Below are 22,431 nucleotides of genomic sequence, written 5' to 3' on the forward strand. Positions count from 1 at the left end.
ATTGAAGCTCAGCCATTCATATGGATATAATGAAGGAGCTTAACTGTCCCACTAATTCCAATTTACATTTATTTAAAATGTTAGATATTCTAATTCAACAAGACTATTTTAAATAGTCATGCCGTCTAATCTCAAATAAAACATGTGAATATTACACATAACCTCTTCACTGATTAAAATGCTTGCATATAAAGAAAAAACTGTTTAAAAGAATAATTAATAATTATGCACATTTCATTTAGTTGGTGTTATCGTGTATGGCTGGATATAAATTAGACTGATGTGAACAAAACAAAAATCCCAGACAAGAAACAGGACTCAATCAATAATTCAACATTTTTAATGTCAAGATTTTTATGGAAACTTCTGCTGCCACTGAGTGGATTTACAGTCTATGGCAGAGAAAGAAAGATCTCCAGTTCATGAAAAAGAGGACATAATAAACATATTGTTAACTGAACAAATGATTACATTTTGTTTTAAAAAGTATTAATACACATCAGCTGCCATTGATTGAGGAGTGTCATTTTGACAAAACAGTACAAGGTTTTTGTGCGTATTGTACCGTACACAACACAGTCTTACTGTACTGAGCTTCTTCACACTCATATTTCATAAATAGACTTTTGAAAATAAAGGTTCTTAATTGGCATCTATGGTTTTATGAAAAACCTTGCACTATAGGTTTATATGTATATATAAAAAGGTGGTGACACTTTATTTCGATGGTCCACTTCAGACATTTTACTGAGTATAAGTAACTTTTCAACTACATGTCAACGTATTCTACTAACCTGAACCCGAACAGTCTACTAATGCTTTGCTGTGAAAAAACTTTTTTCTTTTTAAGAGTGCATGAGATATAACGGCTACCAAAATAACAACACAAGTTTGTACAAATCTACCGTTTTCTCGACATTTCTAAAAAGCCTTGCATTTACAAATAAATAAATAAATAAATACAATTTACAAACACAAATTTATAATTGTTTAAAATAAATGTGATATCTCCAACTTTCCCTTAGTGGTCACAGGCAACATATACTGTTAGATGAACAGAAATCACATGAAAATGTTCTATGCTTTGGGCATAAAAATTCATGAACTGTGGAGCCAGAGGGTGTTTAGCTTCTGTGGGACCATGACTGATACCTTACATTGAAAAAGACGTTCAGTGTTGGTTACAGGAGTGCAAGATGAAGTTCGCTGCATTTAGAGCTTCAAAGATTAAAAAAAGGTCTTGAACACATCAACGCTAACAAGGCATGGCGATGCAACGCTCTACAATACAACACCATCATGCACCCGTCCAGAAAGAGAAATGTACCAGTTTATAGAGTTTACCTTGTGTCCGGTGTGGACAGACTCAAACAGTTGTCGTGTCATGTCAAGAAATGAGCCCAGTGCAGATACAGTGTACAGATACTCTAGACAGGGTTAGCTATTCTATTGCTTACTCATGGCACATGACAACACAGCTGAAAGTATTCCTAATATGTACATTTATTGAAATTAGCCTAATTTTACCTGACACGTGCTATGTTTGTGATGTTTTAGTCGCTGTATTTAAATATGCTGTATTTCCACTAGATATGACCTTTAAATAAACCATATTTCAACAATGCATCTTGCTTTATTCATATTTCTTATGAAATTCTTAAATAACCAAACCTCAACAACATAAGGGCAGATCACTTGAGCGCAGCTGATAACACTTAAAGCGACGCTCAAGTCATCATGAATATTTCAATAAACAAATACGTTGATTTCTCTATCCTCTTTTTCTTTCCTTGCATCCTAGTTGATGGAAAAGGAAACAAGAATGCACAATTCGTGAAAGAGCTCATCATGCGAATGAAGGCTGGAGAGCTGTTACCCTAACCCTAACCCTAGCCCAGGGGGTTTTGAGCGTAATCTGTGTTCATAATGTGCTAGAGGAGTCATGATAAAAACTTGTTGATGCTATTCATTAATTGTCTCATTCTGGAGTAAAATTGGTGTGCCAAGAAATTAAACTTTTAAAAAGGCATCTTGAGATCTTGCACATTTTTCCATTCCAATGCATTGCGTCTTGCATTTATAAAAATTAATTTTAAAAAAGCGTTCTTTGTAAATGGTCTCTTCGCCCATTCAGCTCGTCGTAGTTCGTTCTGTGCGAATCAACCTTCCCTAAATGCTAATCCACGGCCAGCACAGCGGCCACTGCTTTTCATCAGGGACAGACAGACTAGACCAGGGCTGGGCATCTCTGGCCCTGGAGATCCACAGTCCTGCAGAGTTTGGCTCCAACCCTAATCAAACACACCTTCAGGGTTACTAGAAACCCACAGACAGGTGAGCTTGATCAGGGTTGGAGCAAAACTCTGCAGGAAAGTGGATCTCGAGGGCCAGAGATGCCCAGCCCAAGACTAGTGGGATTGAGAAACATTCTGTCTCGGAACATTATCTTTGAATCATGGAGAAATCAAACATGGCAAAGGTAAGATCACCCACAGATAAAAAAAATTATTAACGGTATGCATAATTTAGCAATGATGTTTATATTGAAATACTACGAAGTGTGCATACTTGGTTGCAATATCACCTTAAACACTCATTCACATCTTTTTCAAAGTTCTGCCCACCAAACTTTGTTTGACAAATTCTTTAAGTAACCTGAAAGCTTGCCCAAAGCCAGTCTAGCATTTGTTCTTCTCAGTTTGAGTTCATGTTGGTGGCCATTGCCAATGTCGAGGTGAGGACTAATGATGATATTTATTTCACAATCTGAAGCAAGTTTAGAGTATGGGGCAGTGTTGTCCACAAAACATATATACAATCTCCAGTACATCAGGTTCTGCAGAGCGTCTTGTGACTTCAGTGCTTTGTCCTTTAGTTGGCTGGGTAACTACTGGAGGTGTAGTTTCTGTCATTGGATGCACCTTGTTAGAAGATGGTGTCAAGACAGATACAATGCTGTGTTGTTCAGCCCAACGTTTAGGAGGCTCTGTAAAAGGACTAACCTTGATCTCTGTTTTCCCCTCTGGAGTGTCCGTTTTTTCCTCATCTGGCTGTATCTCTGAATCATTGGCATTTGGAAGGTGAAAGTAGGTGAACGTTCTCCCTAGGCACCCAGTATTTTCCCCTTGTTCTGTGAGAGACGAATCCTTGTCAGGTATTATACCAGAATGGCCAAATAGGGAATATGGAATGTCTTCTTTCCCAGAATCCTGCTCTGACTTTAAATGCTTGGGTGTGTCTTTATTCTCTGGACAAGATTTTGGACTCATTTGGTTTTCCCAGCATAACCAGCGACCCTTATCAATTAAGACTGCATCATTTGGTCCCACCCTGGCATTCAGAGTAACGCAGTGCGTTGGCTCATTGAAGCCGTCTCTTGTGCTTGTGGCATTAAAGTATGACAAATCCTGTATGGCGTTTGTGTGAGCCTCATTGATTGAGGGCAGCCTGGGGGAATTTGTACCTTTAAGGCCTTCTCTTTTCTTGACTTTGTGGGCTGAAGAAGACCTCTTCTCATCAGAACTAGATCCTTTAGAACCTTGTCCATAAAGCCGCTCAATAGTCATTTTTACATAACCTTTGGCAATGGACAACTTGCATGGATCTTCCTCTTCTCTCGATACCTCTGAGGATTGGTGTTCTTTTTTGTCAGAAGATTCAAATTGGTATTCTGCCGAATCAGAACTTGGGCTTCTCGGCTGTGTCTGTCTCGGCTGTGTGTCTGTAGTGTTCTTAGCAAGAAACATGTCTCTGATGGATTTCACTTTGTTGGTCTGAACGTGTACCTCTGAATCTTTTGCCAAAGCACTGTTTTTGGAATCATAGCTGAATGCTAATGAGGATGAGACTGAATCCATTGATGCCCTATCTGTGGTTCTGGTAATCTCCGCTGACTCTAGATTCGGTTCATTGATGTGGTTCAAGAGCTGTTCGCCAAATGTTTGTGCTGTATTATAAGGTCTCTTACACACTGATTTGTCCTGGTCTTGTAGACTGCAGATAAGCTTTGCAACACTGCTTGCTATTTCTTCCTTAAAATGAATTGCATTTTCTTCACACTCTGTGGCTTCATTAGACATCTCCTCAAAGTCCTCCTGGTAGATGGTGTAGCATTCTGGCGCTTCTAGGATCACTTGTTCCTCTTCTGAATAAGTCCCACTTTCCATACACAAGTCTTGATGTTGTATTTCATCCACTTCTATATTTGATTCAATATGAACAAAATGAGAAGTACCTTGCACCTCAGGTAATGCAACATCCCTCTCAGTCCTCTCTGTTTTATTGTGTACCTGATCTTGAGTTTGAATGGTCTGAATCTCATTGTTCCAATGTCCTGATATCTTCTCTTTTGAGACATCTACATTTTTCGGCACAGGACTTTTCACACTAAGATTCTCTTCTTCATTGAAAGTCCTTTCCATAGGAAAGATCTCACTCTCGTTCTCCTCCTGTTGGCAGACCTTTTCTTTCACAGAGAAATGTAGTTTTCCTGTACAGGTAAAAAGTGACTCTTCTGATAATTTAGTTCCTTCCTCTTCAACAGTGTCTATGTCTTTTTCAATATCATTTACCGCTTTTCCTATGACCTCTTCTGTTTTTAATAATGTCTTCTCTACTTCAGAACTACTTTCTTCCCATGTACCTCTTCCCTCATCAGTTTCCCATTGTCTTTCTTCCTTTTCTTGATGTTTCTTGACAGTCTCTTCTTCTTCTTGTCGCTTGCGTCTTACTCTCTCCATTCCTTGCAATCCTGTTCTCTTTAACCCCATTTCTCGGCACATTTCTGCCCCAAAGCTAGATTCACTAGATGACATATCCTCGCAGATATCTGAGTCAGGTATTGCATCACCCTGAAAAGTTCTCTTAATGTTGGAAAATATTTTATTTCTCAAATCTTGTTGGTATCTATCAGTGATCACAAGATTGTCCATACCAGGTCTTCCCTGTGAGCCTGCTGTGAGGTGTGCATTTATAGCTCTATCAATAACTGAATTAACATAGATGCTCACATAATCTTCCAGCACAAACTCTGAGAAACTAACCATCTGCTCTTTAGAGCGGTGCTCTGAAACACCATTCATATTCATCTCTGGGAGTGAATCACTTACTGTGTCAGTGTCTTCCATCTGATTGCAAATCATGAACTCTACATCTGCATGGTTGAGGGCTGCCAGCTCCTCTCGAACCCTCTCAGGAACACCTAGATGTTCCATCAGCACTTGGATTGAATGTTCTTCCTCCTCTATACTTGTCCTGTGATGGGACTCACTCCCACTGCTACTTCTTGCTTTATTGCTCAGTACTTGAAAGCCCTTCCAGTTCTGAAGCAGCTGAACAGATGCTGAGTTGTAGAGGTCAGATAGACTTATCCTTAGATGTTCTGCATCCTCTATTACAGCCAGTTCCTTTAGAGACTGCAGCATGAGAATTGCCCCAGAACTGCTTAGGTTGGCCTCAGTCTGACAACATGTATTTAAATGGCTTAAGCCATCTTTTAAAGTCATGATAGAAAGAAAGGCAAGGAGTACCCTGGAGGAAGAGCTAAACGTAGAGGCCAAGGATGAAGAAAAATCTGGCAGACATTTGGATGTTTTCAAACATAATGACCGCTTTTGTTGTGTGATCTCACGAAGTGACTGAATGGAATTGCAAAGCTGATCAAGTACTGGCTTCATATCGGGCCTTACAGCCATTTTAACTGTATAGTATTTTTGTGCTTGCAGATCTATCAGTTCTGTTAGAGGCTTTGTTTGGATATTAACTGGTCTCCTCAAAGTATTTTCTGTGTCATACGAGGAGGTCTTACTTATTAGCTCAGAAATCTGTTGATTTCCATTTGTTTTGGTTAAGTGATCACTTTGTTCTTTGTCTGAAAGTGCTGGCTTCTTGGTGTTTGGCGAATATACATGGATTCCTTTCTCATCAAATGTGTCCTTTGTTGATGGTTGTATTGTCTTAGAAGATTGATAATTGAACAGTGATGCTTTTACCATTGTGTTATTTTTGGGTATAGCTTCTAAACAGGACTGTGCTGGAATCTGTTGAGATTGTAGCCAGAGTTCAACATATTCTGATGTTTGCTGTGTCATTGTACCTTTGCTGAGTGATGCATTATGCAGGTTTTCCTTTGGCAGAGTGAAACTATCAGCTTGCACTTGTAGGTTGTTTTGTTCTTTTTCAACCCATTGTGGGCTTGGGTCGTCTGTACTCAGTTGAACACACTCTGTTTGAGGCTTTAGTCCATTCCCACTATTATTTCTCCTTTTCAGAAGTTTTTGAACAGCTTTTGCTTTGAAATGTGTTATGGCTCCTTTCTGGCTCAATATTTCAGCTCTTATTTTCTTTATTTCTTTTAGGATGTCTTCTTTTTTATCTCTCTGCTTTCTTTCTGGATAAGCAGACCTAAACAAGTGATTCTTTTTCACTATTACTCTCACTGACTTCCTCTTTGTGGTTGTATCAACAGTAATAACTCCTCTAGATACCGAGGCTTCTGAGGATGCAGTAACTGGTGTTACTGACACCATGGCCCTTTGTGTTGAGGAGGTGTTTGTTTTGTAAGTGGAAGCATATGGTTTATCTTTTTTCCCAATTGACTTACATTTGATAGTTGCCAAGGTCTCAGATTTCATATCTTCATTAAAGTAATGGAACGTTTTATCTGAGGATACTGTGTCAGAAGATGCTATATAGCCATGCTGCGTATTGCCTGAGAAGTTCTCTTGACAAATCTGCTCTTCACAGATGTGTAACACTGTTTTTTTCTGATAGTCCTGGTACTGGAGGACCTCTGAAGATCTGTAGTCACTGGACTGTATCGGTGTGGTAGTGTTCGTATCAGAGGGCAGAGTGCATCGAGGCTTGGGAACAGGGATCTGCTTCACTTCTCCATTGTCTAGATCTTTCATGTAAGAGTATGAAGAGTTCTTATTAATTTCTGTATCATTAGCAGTTATGATGCTCTCGATGGATCCTTGTTTGTGAGCAAGTGGTGAAGAAAGCCGCTCTAATTCCATGCTTGCTGCACCTCCATTGATCTCACTCTGTTGATTTACCTTACAGTCTTCCTCAGGGCAGGACCGTCTGCTATCATTGGGTTCACTCTCACTGACCTCAAAGGTAGCAGGATCATTTTGAGTGGGTAAGCTATCAGGTAAATTAGCATCCAGGTCAGGACAGGGAAGAGTGGCTGCTATAAATTGATTGCACACATTGGAACGACTGACTGTGGTGGTCCAATGTATTGTTTCCTCCTCTTTAATAGTGAGGCGTACCTTCATTTCAACGGTCATACTTCCATCTTGATTGACTCGAAAGGATTTCTCAATGTCATCATCACAGGGCATGTATGAGTCATCCTCTCTCTCACCATCCAGACTGGTGATTATTTCTGTTTCAGAAACTGACTCAAGATGATATCCAGGAGCGGCTTCCACAGAGCCATTTGGGTTGCTTGGAAAATCACACATACTTCCAGGCAAACTGCTTTGTATTTGATTCACAATGTAGCTTTCTGAAGATAGGGAGAAGGGACGAGATTTGGCGCTGCGGGATTTCTTTTTTCCTTTAGAAAGTTGGTGATATGTTGACAGATGAAGAGTTGTTTGATCAAGTCAGGACACCAGGAAAGCAATGCAAGTGAGGAAAAATAGGAACACAGATTAGAGATGGAGCATGTATGCTATAATCCATACTGAAGAAAGTAGGTCACGGTAGGTATTACAGTAGATATGAATGCCTCAGCACTTGCTTCAAGACAGTCTCGGTAATAGATTATCTTGACATGCAGTGTAACACATAAGACACATGTTTTAAAGTATTGAATATCTGCAAAGTTTCTTTCTCATTATTATAGCAGTTGAGCTCTGTACTGGAATAAAAGTAAAATGAATAAACTTACTGGTTATTGGACGCTGCCGAACCAGTTTTTTAGCCGGTAGCCACTTTGGTGGAGATGACTTCTGGACATCATAGTTGCTTTTTTTGAAGGGTTCTCGGCCAGCAGCCACCAATACCCCAGAGCATAAGATCAATGCAGGAAGCCCGTCCACCTATGATAATGTGAAAACATCTTAATCATTTGTCAACAAAGCGGAGATAAAATATAAGTGTAGTTAGTAGTCAGTATAGAATACAGTGCACTTCATAATTGTTGGATTAGGTCATTTATTAAATTTAGGAGTTATTAACAAAGTCAAATTCAAGCAGAGTGTGGCTTTAATAAAAGCCAGTGGGGTCCGATGTCATTATTAGACTCATTGTATGGACAAATAAATATCTTCTTTTATGTTCCACAGAAGAAAGAAAGTTGTACAGGTTTGGAATGACATAAGGGTGAGAAAATGAGTACAGACTTGGCCGAGGATGAGAGGATGTGTATGTTGTGTATTGCAGATTTACATTGACGGCACTAGCCAGTGGCATGAGTTTGAGCAGCAGGTTATTTGTTTCGGGGATTGAAACAAGGGTGTAGCCTTTACCAAAAGACTATTCCAGTAGTTGGTGAAAGCAATTTTGTGCACCTATGAGGTCCGTGGATTGATATCACCAATGGGTGTTAGGGCTCATTCTACAAGGAGCATGGCTTCCTTTTGGGCTTTAGCTCAATATAGGCCTAGTTTTTATTGGATTTTATATAGAAAAATGTGTATAAAGGGCTAACATCTGCTTCTTAGGTTTTGATCAGGGTTAGATGTTATAGTATGTGCTTATCATCCTTGTTACATGCTGGTAGAGGTGGCAGCTATAGGGGCTTTCACACCGCAGAAACGTCATCATAGTTCTTATAACTATTATTGTAAATACACACTTTTTGGTGTTTGCCCTGCATGATGCCTTTTTGAGGGCACTAAATTAGCTCCTACTTCAGAGTGGAGTCTAACATGGCACAAAAGGAACTGTACCAGTGATGTAAGTGTACAATGTTTGGCCGAATGCATGCGAAACACCGGCACCCGCCACACGATCGGACACGAGAGCCAATGGCATTTCACAATCAGAGCTGACATAACGCTAAGCTTCGCAGCTAACGTTTGAACGTGCACATGATCTGAGCGTCACGCCGGATGGAGAGGGCGATCGTTTTTGGGTCTGTTTCACACACAAATCGCTCATCTGGCCTCTGGACACTTGGAATATTTGTACTTTTTGAATAAATTATGACTAGTCATATATCTGCTAGTTATAGCCTGTGTTTTATATTATCTAATACACAAATGGGTTTGTTTAGGGTGTAGGGGTTGGGTTACGTGCTCAAACATTTCTAAATGGTGTAAATAAAATAAATGTAAATAAAATATGCTTTTCAAGTAAAATTGAAAATCACACCCCAACATAAATGTCATAATGGCAAAATTATACCCCAATATATAATGTCATCATGACGATACATTTTCCATTCCCATCTCATCTGTCTGACACCAAAGGTTTCTCATTGAAAGTACCTGCACGTGGAAAAATAATGTTACAAGTCCCGCCCAAAGGGTCCTGCCCAAGTGTTGAGAATATATATAGGTTACTCTATTGAATGTGTATTTGCAATAATAACCAGAAGTAGCAATCATGCTCTGAAGAACACTTAAGGTTAGCATTATTAATAAAGCTGGTTTGGTGGTCTAAATGCCATGCCTCTTATTCCCTTCTGTGTTCTATCCCAGATTGCAGAGTATAATAGGATGAAATGGTAAAGAGGATTAGCATCACTGGGCTGCAGGTCTTCATCGTCTGTAAATGCTATTTATGACTGGGCCAGCTTACTTGCACCAGAGCCACAACTGACATGGTCACCACTCTAATCAAATAAAACACTCTGAAAATAGAGTCATAGTTTCTTTTTGTTTCGATGTGTCAAAAAAAGCGTGCATGTATTTTTGTAGCTTGGTGTCGTGTCCTGTTTTACATTTAAATTGTGGCACAGTAATAATGTAAGTTAATGAGAATAAAGGGTAGGGGTGTTTGCGAAACCTATCGAGAAACTTTATTTTTGGAGTTCCGTTTGATGCCTGTAGTGGTGCAAAAAAACTAAACAAACACATTTAATCCTTTCAGGTCGGACCAAATTAAAGGATTAGTTCACTTCAGAATTAAAATTTCCTGATAATTTACTCTCCCCACGTCATCCAAGATGTTCATGACTTACTTTCTTCAGTCGAAAAGAAATTAAGATAACTATTATTAAATCTAGTGGACTTCAATGGGGTCCAACAGGTTGAAGGTCCAAATTTCAGCTTTAAAGGCTCTACACGATCCCAGCCTAGATATAAGGGTCTTATCTAGCCAAACCATCGTCATTTTCTAAAAAATTTATAAAATATACTTTTTAACTACAAATGCTCGTCTTGCACATCCACGACTTCACACATTATGTAATCAGGTTGGATAGGTCAGGTAATGTAGGGAAGGGCAAAATACTCATTTTCTTCATAAGTTCATGAACTTCAACTTTAAAATTTTCCGACATCGTTTAACCTTTTATTTTTTTACATATATTTGTAAATGGCATTTGACTTAGTCTTTGCACGTTCACTTGTAAACACTGGGTCTGTTCTTCCGCCTACGTCACGCGTGACCTTTCAACATGATTATGTAATGCGTGGCGCATCACAGCTAGTGCAAGATGAGCATTTGTGGTTAAAAAATATATAAATGTTTATTTTGTTATGAAATGGCTGATGGTTTGTCTAGATGAGACTCTTATTCCTCGGCTGGATCGTGTCGAGACTTTGAAGCTGCACTGAAACTCACATTTGGACCTTCAACCCTTTGGACCCCATTGAAGTCACTATATGGAGAAACATCCTGGAATGTTTTCCTCAAAAACCTTCACTTCTTTTCCACTGAAGAAAGAAAGAAATGAACATCTTGGATGACGTGGGGGAGAGTAAATTATCAGGAAATTTGAATTCTGAAGTAAACTAATCGAAATAGAAAACCCAATTTAAATAATAGATTTAAAGAACTGAAGTTAACACTTTACAATAAGGTTCATTAGTTAGCATTAATAAATGTCCATCCATTCATCCATCCATCTTCTTCCACTTATACGGGGCCGGGTTGCGGGGGCAGCAGTCTTAGCAGAGTACTCAACCGCTGCCAATAAAGCCCCTAAAAGCTGTCACAAAGAACCGGCAAAAGTAATGATTATGAATATGTCAAATATAGCAAGGATACATTTTAATTGTTTATTAATAAACAAGTGTTTTCTGTGTCAGTGTCAGCTTCAAAGATGAAGTTGACGATGCTGACTCGCGATCTTTGCAGTAGTGAACGCGCCAGAGAGAAATGCACATTTCATACGGATTACATAAGCAGAGAGCAGTCTGTTTTCTTTCGTTTTGAACTGTTCTGTTTAAAATTAGACATTTCAAGCTTTCTATAGATATATTTCTCAGGTCTGTGAGGCAAGTAGGCTACCTTATACGCTGAGTTTTGGTTCATTTATGAGACGAGCTCCAGTTCACGCGCCGGCGCCTTTGTGTCGTGATTGTCTATTGTCTGCTATATTTAGTTGATGAATCAATTAATTGATGAAACATTGATTAAAATTAAGATACAATTAATACAAAATGAAATTCACTTTAAAGAAAGACTTTGTGCTTTCTGTTTGAGATCTCTGTGAAAGTTTTAAAGGAGTCTTTTAGTGCCGCTTTCAGAGTGGTCACGTCCGTAACATTGTTTTTTTCCTCATAAATGCGAACACAAAAAAATAAATAAAAATGACCCTTCTTTATCCGGTGGGAAGTATTACTTTTGGTTTGTGCAGTGTAATTCACAGAATTACTAAAAAAAATATTTTGCCACCTAAAAGTTAAAGATTTTTTGTCACGTTCATAACACGTGTATTTCCCTCATATTAAATATAAAACGCATGTGTAGACTGATCTTTTTCTAATGTCTGGACTCCTTTATTAAGGGAGTATGGATATATAAACAGACGTTTCAATATATTGGTATTAAATGCATTTTCTGAGAATTTATATTTCAAGTTTTGACTGCAAATGTCACGTCCATAATGCTGGAATTGCCCAATTGTAAAGAATTTATCCTCAACTAGTTTTGTGGTGTAGGTCTATGTATTTTATAATTTTATCTTCAAATAATACTAATAGTAATTTAAAGATGTGGTAGCATTGGATCTGGATGGGAAGGATAACTCTGGGAGTTGGAAGGGGTGTGTCGCGATTCTGCCTTCTCACACCGCGACACAGGTTCTGAGTGTCGTGGTTTCGGTTTCATATCGCATATCGTTATAGCCTTTGAAAACCCTCCCAGTGTATGCTGAAGGTCCGTCTGATGGGGCCAACATGACAACATCATCCGCAAAAAGCAAAGACGAAATCATGTGGTGCCCAAACCAGACAACCTCCGGCCCCTGGCTGCGCCTAGAAATTCTGTCCATAAAAAATTATGAACAGTCGAATGCCTTCTCCAAATCCACAAAGCACATGTGGATTGGTTGGGCAAACTCCCATGAACCCTCCAGCACCCTGGAGAGGGAATTGAGCTGGTTCAGTGTTCCACGCCCGGGACGAAAACCGCACTGTTCCTCCTGAATCCAAGGTTCTACTATCGGCCAAATTCTCCTCTCCAGGACCATGGAATAGACTTTCCCGGGGAGGCTGAGAAGTGTGATCCTCCTGTAGTTGGAACACACCCTCCGGTCCCCCTTCTTAAAAAGAGGGACCACCACCCTGGTCTGCCAGCTCAGAGGTACTGTCCCCGACCGACACTCTATGTTGCAGAGGTGTGTCAGCCAAGACAGCCCCACAACCTCCAGAGACTTGAGGTCCTCAGGGCGGATCTCATCCACCCCCGGTGCCTTGCCACCGATGAGCTTCTTGACTACCTCTGTGACTTCAGCTTGGTTGATGGACGAGTCCACCACCGGGTTCGGGGATTGCCGCCTCGACAGGCACCGGAGACCTTACAGCCACAGCTCCGAGTAGCCGCGTCGACAATGGAGGTGGAGAATATGGTCCACTCGGACTCAGTATCTCCAGACTCCCTCGGGATCCGGTCGAAGCACCACCGGAGGTGGGAGTTGAAGAACTCTTTGACAGGGGACTCGGCCAAACGTTCCCAACAGACCCTCACAGTACGTTTGGGTCTGCCGAGTCTGTCCAGCTTCCTCCCCCGCCATCGGGTCCAACTCAGCACCAGGTGGTGATCAGTTGACAGCTCCGCCCCTCTCTTTACCTGAGTGTCCAAGACATACGGCCAGAGGTCGGATGACACGACCACAAAGTCGATCATCGACCTCCGGCCTAGGGTGTCCTGGTGCCACGTGCACTGATGGACACTCTTATGCTTGAACATGGTGTTCGTTATGGACAAGCTGTAACTAGCACAGAAGTCCAATAACAGAACACCGCTCGGGTTCAGATCAGGGGGGCCATTCCTCCCCATCACGCCCCTCCAGGTGTCACTGTCGCTGCCCACGTGGGCGTTGAAGTCCCCCAGTAGAACGATGGAGTCCCCAGTTGGAGCACTTTCCAGCACCCCTCCCAGAGACTCCAAGAGGGGCGGGTACTCTGCACTGCCGTTCGGCCTGTAGGCGCACACGACAGTGAGAGACCTATCCCCAACCCGAAGGTATAGGGAAGCGAACGGGATGAACTCCAACACATGGCGGCTGAGCTGGGGGGCTATAAGCAAACCCACACCAGCCCGCCGCCTCTCACCATGGGCAACTCCAGAGTGGTAGAGAGTCCAGCCTCTCTCAAGGAGTGTGGTTCCAAAGCCCAAGCTGTGCGTGGAGGTGATCCAGACTAACTCTAGTCGGTACCTCTCAACCTCCCGCACAATCTCAGGCTCCTTCCCCGCCAGCAAGGTGACGTTCCACGTCCCTAAAGCCAGTTTCCGTGTCCCCCGCCTTCGGCTGCCACCCGATCCACTATGCACCGGCCCTCTATGGTCCCTACTGCAGGTGGTGAGCCCACGGGAAGGCGGCCCCACGGGCGGAGGCCCGGCCACCAGGCGCTCGCATGCGAACCCCAACCCCGGGTCTGGCTGCAGGGTGAGGCCCCAGCTGCGCCATTCCGGGCGACGTCTCGGTCCTTGTTTTTATTTGCTTCATAATGGGCTTATGAACCGCTCTTAGTCTGACCCGTCACCTAGGACCTGTTTGCCTTGGGAGACCCTACCAGGGGCATATAGCCCCGGACAACACAGCTCCCTGGATCGTTCGGGTACTCAAACCCCTCCACCACGATAAGGTGGCAGTTCAATGGGGGGGATTAATCAATGTATTATCTAAAATGAACTAAACATGAGCAATCCATTTGTTACTGTATTTATAAATCTTTGTTAATGTTAGTTAATAAAAATACAGCTGTTCATTGTTAATGTTAGTTCACATTGCATTAACTAATGTTAACAAGATTTTAATAAAGTATTAGTAAATGTTGAAATTAACATTAACAAAGATTAATAAATGCTGTATAAATGCAGTTCATTATTAGTTCATGTTAACTAACAAACCTTATTGTAAAGTGTTACCGAACTGAATGAAAAATAAAATATTGCAACTAAAAATTAATGCAATCTGGTGGCAAAATCCTTACCCGTCTTCCTTCAGGTGTGTGTAACTTGAGTACAGGGAAGTGCATGACCTCTGACATGTGATCTAAGAGTGCTTCGAATGAGTATGTCGTCCTCCTCTGCAGCGTCAGCGTGTGTTTCACTTCTGGCTCTCCGTTACGGAAAAGCGTCAGCTGTTTTGGCGTATGCAGCAGGACCCTCTCGTTCCTTCTCGCACTGTAGACTCCGTGTTGAGTAGGGCTGTGCGTGTACCAAGCTAATCGCCGGGCACTAATGGGTCGAGCGTGGTACCAGGGCGGCGGCTTCCGGCGTGCGCGCTCCAGGTCGATGGGTTTGACGGTTCTGCGATCAGAACAAATGTAGGAGTGGCCATGATGCAACTGTTCAAGGGACCGAACCGACGTATGACCTCGAGGAGTTGTGATGGTGCGAACTCCAAACGGTAGAGGCACACGCTTCGATAAGCTGTCCAAGAGAGACTCGAAGGTTTTAAAGGTGCGGTTGTTGATGATCACAGGTAGACCACTGAACTGGGAGTCTCCGCTTTTGTAAAAGCACACGCGTTTAGAGGAGGTCTTCTCCGTGATGTATGGCTGTCGAGAGGTCATCTGAGTGTGACCACTAGCGGTGGAATGAGCCGGTGGAATAGCCTTCCTCACAACCGGAGCTTCACTCATCATCATCATCATCACGATTCAACCGCATCCTACATGAAGGAATGCATGAAATTAACTCAAAGAACTCAAACATTTAGAATGATTATGGCCACTTAAATAGTAACAAACCATGCAATCATGCTTTTGACCAAGTCAAAGCATTGCCCCTGTGGTGAAAATCCAGCGTTTAATGTTGTTTATGTGTCTATGTGGTGTTTTTAATCTGCTTTAAGACAAACCATGTGTAAGTTCATAAGTCGACACCATTGCTGAGTATTTTCTCCTTAAAACTGCAGTGAACCAAAGACAGTCTCAAACACACGCTTTGAAATCACTGGTGTTTCTGACGTCACAAACTACCTTGTAACCAATCAGATCAACGTGTGATCATCAACGAGTGGTTCTCTGAGCTGAGTGAGTGAGTGGAGGCGGGTCTCATTTGCATATTCATAGAACCACGAATACTAAATGAGGCAAGGGTGTCGAGTTACATTCAAGATATTTTAAGGCAAGAAGACATTTTTTTCAAGGATTTCAAAATTTCAAGTCATTTCGGTGATCAAAGATGAGTTTAAATGGATAAAATTATTGACTACAGGAGGACTTTAATATTATAGACACCAGTTGGAGGAAAATGTATAATCCAGACTCATTGAGAAAAACATACCTGTAGTGGCATTTCTGCAAAATTATATTACGTTTTGTGACATTGTCAAAGTGAAATGTCCAGTGGGTGACACTAAAAGTGTGATCTGTTTTATCTGAAGATGTATCTGGGAATGTTTTATTACGTAGGTTGTTGTACGTATCACGACAGTTCTGTATTGAGTAGTGCTTAAAGGTTAATGCTTAAATAACGCACCACTTACACGAAACCCTAAACACTAAACCCGATAGTGTTAACAAAAACAAACGTGGGATAAAAACCCATTTTCTGAAGCAACATGCCATTTTAGAACCATCACTCGTACCCGAGCGCTTCACATCACGACTGCACTGCTGCAAGTTTACTACACCAGAAAAGACAAACAAATAGAGCTGGTTATGTGATGCAAACCTCAAAATGTATAGGTTTACAAATCATGCACTATGGTAAAAGTGTTTTGAGATCATAAAACAGTATTTTGCAAGGGACCACGTGAAAAGAAGTCTTTATTAACTCTTTCCCCACCAGCGTAAAAAAAAAAAAAAAAAAGTTGCCAGCCACCGTCAGCGTTTTTGATCATTTTCACAAAGGTTTCATGGCCAGAATATTTTGTTGTATGAATGTCTAAACATGCATTATATATCAAAAGAAAGAACAGATCCTCTGCGTTCATGCATTCTTTTTTATCAACACTTGAATGTGGGCAAGTTTCATAAAAAAAAAGCAACATTCAGCAAAGAGCTGAGAAAAAGCGTTTTTGGCAAAGACTACGTCCAGATCAGATTCAGAACGATGATCAAAAGACAGATGGAGGAGATCGAGTCCATCAACACCCCTAACGCTTGTACAGTCGTTAACCCTTCCTGGGTCGACATTTCATTCAGTAAAATTACGCGGTTTTGATTTATATGTCGTTTAAAACTGATGATTGCGTTATTTTTCATATGCATCTGCTTACATGTGATATTGCGTGTTTCTGCATCTTCTTCACATGTGTTTTGATCAGGAGATTCAGTTCTCTTTCAGAAGATGTGTAATAGCGCCCCCTACCGTATAACAGTGAAAACACAGAAATATCCATCAATGGCGGGGAAAGAGTTAATCAATAATCTGCCCTTACAATTCAGTGCTTGCTGTATTACTGTCTCTATTGTTAATTTCAGATGGAAACTGCAATGATTTGCATGTATTGGTGGTGTTTGTTTTTTTTTGTTTGTTTTTTTTTGCGAAAAATTTAGGTAGAGGTTCGTTTTTCCAGTGATCCTTAGTTGGAAGTGTATTTTATGTCTTTAATTGCTACAGCTTCCAAACACAACATATATTTTGAGCAGATTTTTTACAATATTGGACATTACTGGAGATAATTTTGGATTATGTTTTCAACCACGTTACAAATAAGCTTTGTGATTGCATTTTCTTTAAATCACCATAAAGCTATAACTTGAGTTGTTCAAGCCTGTTTTTGTGGATCTGCACAGCAGATCAGAGACTGTACATCACATTTAATGCCAGGTGTTGTTTACTGTTCAACAGGTCTGGATTAAACCATCACTAGGAACTGTGCCAGTCAGAGACACACTCAAATAATCAGCCCGTTTATCGACTTAATACCACTACATCATTATAATCACTATATTATAAACAGTAAACAACAATCTTACACAAAACGTCTGTTGAATTTATGTGGAAAAGGCTTTCTTTAAAAGGTAAACTATATTAAGATATATTCATTGGGGGAAAAAAATCCAATATAAATTTTGATACTCAGAAGGATTGAATCTATGAACATTCTCTCATTAAGTTACTGTAAGGAAACGGTATCGGCTTTTTCTTTCTTTTTTTTTACGCTTAGAAAGCAAAACATTTCTAGACTAATGTCCCTTAATACTCTGAATGCAGATTTAAGGGTGGCAGATTTACCCGGTGACGACAAAACAGCTCCAGAAAACACTTCACGAGTCTAAAACACACAGCATTACATGTACAGTCGTAGAGGTTGTAAAATACTCACTGTGTTCCTCATTTTGAGCGAGTTAACGTGAACATCTTGTCTCGCACAAGCGATGCCATACGCCGAACAGAAGAGCCCTGATGGAGATAGAGTTATTCTGGGCCACTGCTTCAGACTTCATTTGCTTAATCTTTTCTCGCTTGTAATCTCAGCAACCAGGGCTGGTGTGTGTGTGTGTGTGTGTGTGTGTGTGTGTGTGTGTGTGTGTGTGTGTGTGTGTGTGTGTGTGTGTGTGTGTGTGTGTGTGTGTGTGTGTGTGTGTGTGTGTGAGATGAACACGCTAGTTTAAGCACATCACCCGAACACACCTTCACTTGTGTAAGAGTAAAGACCTCACTGATCTATAGCAATATCTTATCAACACAAGAAATAACACGGTAAGTTTGAAAACTCAGCTGCTAAATGGCCTTTCAAATATTATTTAGTATTCTTTACTCTAACTGTAACAAACGGACGAGGTGAATAAACAAATGTTCTTAAGTCCACAATATTAGTGTAAACACTTATATAACTTATGTATGATGACTCTTACTGTAATATGACTGTCAAAAATAATCAAATTCTGTATTTATCTCTACATAAAAAAACTATAACTTCATAGACAGTGAAAGCATTATACTATAATATCAAATGTATTTATTTTCATAAACTGTAACCCATTACAATTTCATGATGATAAACGAGGACATGCAAGTCAATTAAAACGTTTCCCCCATTAATTCATCAGTAAACATGATTAAATCAGTATAAAACATGGCATGTTCTTCCATCATCTGCATGTGTTAGTTCGGTTCTCCTGGTTCTTTTGCTCTGGAACAAAAAAGAAAATGATATTTTTAGCCCTGGTTCACTTATCATTCACACTATTATTTTAACTCTTTCCCCGCCAGCGTTTTTTATTTTTATTTAAATTTTTTTTATTTAAAGTTGCCAACTTTAGCGTATTTGACCATTTTCACAAAAGTTTCATGGCCCCCAGAATATTTTCTTGTATGAATATCTGAACATGAACAGACCCTCTGCTTTTAAACAAACAAAGAAAAAATATATGTTCATGCATTCTTTTTTAATCAACTCTTGAATGTGGGAAAGTTTAATAAAAAAAAAAATTATTGTGCAAAAAGCTGAGAAAATCAAAGATTAAATCTGGATCATATTAGTATATTCGGAGTAGATCGAGTTCATCAACAGGTTCACAGTCGTTAACCCTTCATGGGTCAACATTTCATGCAGTAACGTTGATTTATATGCTGTTTAATGTTGATTATCGCATCATTTTACACATGCATCTGCTTACATATTAGATTCCTCTTTTCTGCGTCTTCTCCACGTGTGTTTTGATCAGGAGATTCTGTTCTCTTTCAGAAGATGTGTAACAGCGCCCCCTGCCGTATAACAGAAGAAACACGACAAGATGAAACATTCTGTCAATGGCGAGTAAAGAGTTAACACGCAGTTACAAAACAAAAGAAATGTGTTTTATGACGTATATATTTGATAACAGAACTTACCAAACATGCAAAACACTGCTGAGCTAATGAGCTCGTTCTATGTGTGAACATATGATGATGTCCAGACCAGCTGAGAACTCGTGAGGAGATTAGAAAGTGTGTAAAGGAGTCACAACAATCCCTCCAGTAAACACACACGAGGATCTGCTGTGAGAGATGTCCTGTGCTTCTCTCATCATGTATGCTGAGATATTCTTCTGGAATGTGTGTGTCTATATTTAACCCTTTGCAGTTTTCCAGGCGCCGGCTTCAGATCCCTGAGCGAGCATTGCTTATACTGGGAAAACATCCAAGACATGTTTGGGATAAACATAGAATTTGTTTGATATGTCTGTGGACCCACAAATGTACATGCATGGATAACATGAAGCCTTGCTGTGTTACACGATCTTTCTGACACTCTCACGGCAGAACATTTGGGGTTGAATAAAAACAAAACTGCGTATTTAAAAATGTTGATTTTTCTTTAACGGGTTCTTTAAAAGCGGAAGAATAAATGCTTTATCTCGTAACCGATTGCTTTGTCTTACATCAAACCCTTGTGGATTCCAGTTTCACAGGGATTGTAAAGTTTGATCACTTTTCTCTGCTCATGTCATTAAAGGGATACTTCAGGATTTAGCATTAAGCTTTGTATTAGTAGAAAACCTGTAGTATTTTCGAATTACCGTGCTTTCCACCCTCATATCCCCCTGAGATGAGAGATTTATGCATTTTTTGTCTGGAAAAAATCCTCCGATGACGCAAAAATCGTCATTGGAGGATTTTCTGGCCAGAGGCTAAAGACTACAGCCAGTAGGGGGAGCTGTCCCGCATGTGTTCAACCCGCCCATAGGGGGATCTCACTCACAGAATGTACACAGTGTCAGCCATCTTTCTTTGGAAGCTAAGCTAGCAGGCTCTTGTTCTGTGGAGAAAGCTGAGTAGTAGGAGAAAGCTGAGTAGTAGCTGAGTAGTAGCTGAGTAGTAGGAGAAAGCTGAGTAGTAGGAGAAAGCTGAGTAGTAGGAGAAAGTTGAGTAGTAGGAGAAAGCTGAGTAGTAGCTGAGTAGTAGGAGAAAGCTGAGTAGTAGGAGAAAGCTGAGTAGTAGGAGAAAGCTGAGTAGTAGGAGAAAGTTGAGTAGTAGGGGTTCCCTTACTCTTTTCCCCGGACATTTCCGGCCGTCGAGATCGTCCAAAATGTCCGGGATTCGGCTTTTGCGTTCTGCGGTCGCCATTCATTGTTTACATGCACACCTTTTGTTTCAATCTAACTGAATTCATTCCGATTGGTGAATCTGAATGTAGTGTTTACATGAACGCTAAACAAGTGATCGGTCGATGTGCGTTTTAACATTGCTAAGAAAATTCCCGCTCCTCCGTGAGAGATAGGAGACCCGTGTGTGTCAGTAGCTGCTAATCACGACACCGGCCTCGCGCCGTTCTCCCGCGCCCCTCAGCCTCGTCCTGTTCTCCCGCGCCCCTCAGCCTCGTCCTGTTCTCCCGCGCCCCTCAGCCTCGTCCTGTTCTCCCGCGCCCCTCAGCCTCGTCCTGTTCTCCCGCGCCCCTCAGCCTCGTCCTGTTCTCCCGCGCCCCTCAGCCTCGTCCTGTTCTCCCGCGCCCCTCAGCCTCGTCCTGTTCTCCCGCGCCCCTCAGCCTCGTCCTGCTCGCCACAGTAAACATGATGAATGGCGAATGTAGAACGCAAAAGCCGAATCCCGGACATTTTGGGCGATCTCGATATCCTGGGCAAACTCGTCACGGAGTCTCACTAGTAGCATAACCTTGTTGTTTTCAACTGTGTTCTCTTACCGGGAGGCGTGGCTTCGTAGGCCAGTGAAGCAAGTGCATTCTGGGAGTTGTTGTCTTTCATCCACATAAGCCAAAAATACATTTTCTGGCTTTTCTCAGTCTTGAAAACTCCAAATTCAAAAATGTCTTCACATTTCTTCTACATAAATGGCCTATTTTAAATACACATTCATCTTTCCAGAGGTGAAGTGTCCCTTTAATAACTCGGTTCTGTCGACACTGGATCTCCACATTTGTCCAACTTTGGTATTTTGAAGGAATTTGAAGGAATCTGTATTAAATAAAGTGATAAATAAACGTGAATTGAACTGATTTTGTGAGTGTCTCTGCTGTACTAATACAAAAGTAACGGAAAGGGAAAAAATGTATGTTTTTACACGTGTGTGTGTGTGTGTGTGTGTCACTATTCTCTATGTGCAAGTCCCCTGGACCAGACTGTATTCCTGCCGAGCTCCTGAAGAAAGGAAATAGCAAGAAGATATTTTGAAATTTTGTCCCACTATATAAAAACAAGGGTGATTGGTCCATCTGTGAAAATAGTAGGGGGATCTCACTTCTTTCAGCTGCAGGTAAAGGTCATGCTCCATCGACCGGTCAATGCCTGAAGATCTCCTGCCAGAATCCCACAGTGGATTCAGAGCAGGTCTGAGAACAGTGGAGAGAGTTGCAGGAGAAATGTTGTGAGCAACATAAGAACTTGTTCACTGCTTTTGTGGATCTTTCCAAGGCTTTTGATACTGTACATCGTGACCTCTTATGGAAAGTGCTTTTGCGTTTTGGATGCTCTGTAAAGTTTACCACAGTCTTACTACAGTTTCATGATGGGATGACCGCCAAAGTAACATTGGGTGGACTAGAATCAGCACACTTTGCAGTAGGTAGTGGAGTAAGGCAGGGTTGTGTTCTTGCACCTGTCTTGTTTAACATCTTCTCACTGTGTGTTACAAAGCTGCTGTATAAAGAGATGGAGATGGACTCTTTAACATCAGGAGGCTCCAGCAGTCACTAAGCTTCAGCTGGTTCGCGTGCTGGAATTGCAGTGTGGATGATTGTGCCCTAGTGTCACATACTCCAGAAGATCTACAGTCCACTCTTAAAGCTGCTGTTAGGGCGCACAGCAGGATGGGCTTAGATGTGAATATCAAGAAAACAGAAGTCCTCTGTCAGTGGTCATTGGATCCCCTACAAAAACCTCCAGGATTTACTCTTCATGATTCCCCGTGCCACACTTCAGATATCTTGGCAGTTATTTATCTGGTGATTGTAGATATTCAGCACAG

The 22,431-nt window shown here is 41.1% G+C and overlaps 1 protein-coding gene across 1 annotated transcript; it reads right to left on the bottom strand.

The window, feature by feature from the left end:
- Positions 1–325: 325 nt before the first annotated feature.
- Positions 326–18,022, bottom strand: LOC309491810 (uncharacterized protein). The gene is made up of 4 exons (XM_082160892.1): positions 17,852–18,022; positions 14,562–15,244; positions 7,901–8,051; positions 326–7,564 (listed from the first exon to the last, which is right to left on the bottom strand). The coding sequence occupies exons 2-4, from the start codon at positions 15,225–15,227 to the stop codon at positions 2,778–2,780; spliced, it is 5,604 nt and encodes a 1,867-aa protein (XP_082017018.1). The 5' UTR covers positions 15,228–15,244; positions 17,852–18,022; the 3' UTR covers positions 326–2,777.
- Positions 18,023–22,431: the final 4,409 nt, after the last annotated feature.

Source organism: Leuciscus leuciscus (assembly GCF_965113295.1).
Source record: "Leuciscus leuciscus genome assembly, chromosome: 2".
NCBI classification, from domain to species: domain Eukaryota; kingdom Metazoa; phylum Chordata; class Actinopteri; order Cypriniformes; family Leuciscidae; genus Leuciscus; species Leuciscus leuciscus.

Bases quoted from the DNA above. Each gene is read 5' to 3' on its own strand.
- LOC309491810 (XM_082160892.1), bottom strand. From the start codon at position 15,227: ATGATGATGATGATGAGTGAAGCTCCGGTTGTGAGGAAGGCTATTCCA. The intron at 8,052-14,561 runs GTAAGGATTTTG...ACATTATCATAG, and splicing joins ACACACCTGAAGGAAGACGG to GTGGACGGGCTTCCTGCATT. The intron at 7,565-7,900 runs GTAAGTTTATTC...AACTTTCTAAAG, and splicing joins TCGGCAGCGTCCAATAACCA to GAAAAAAGAAATCCCGCAGC.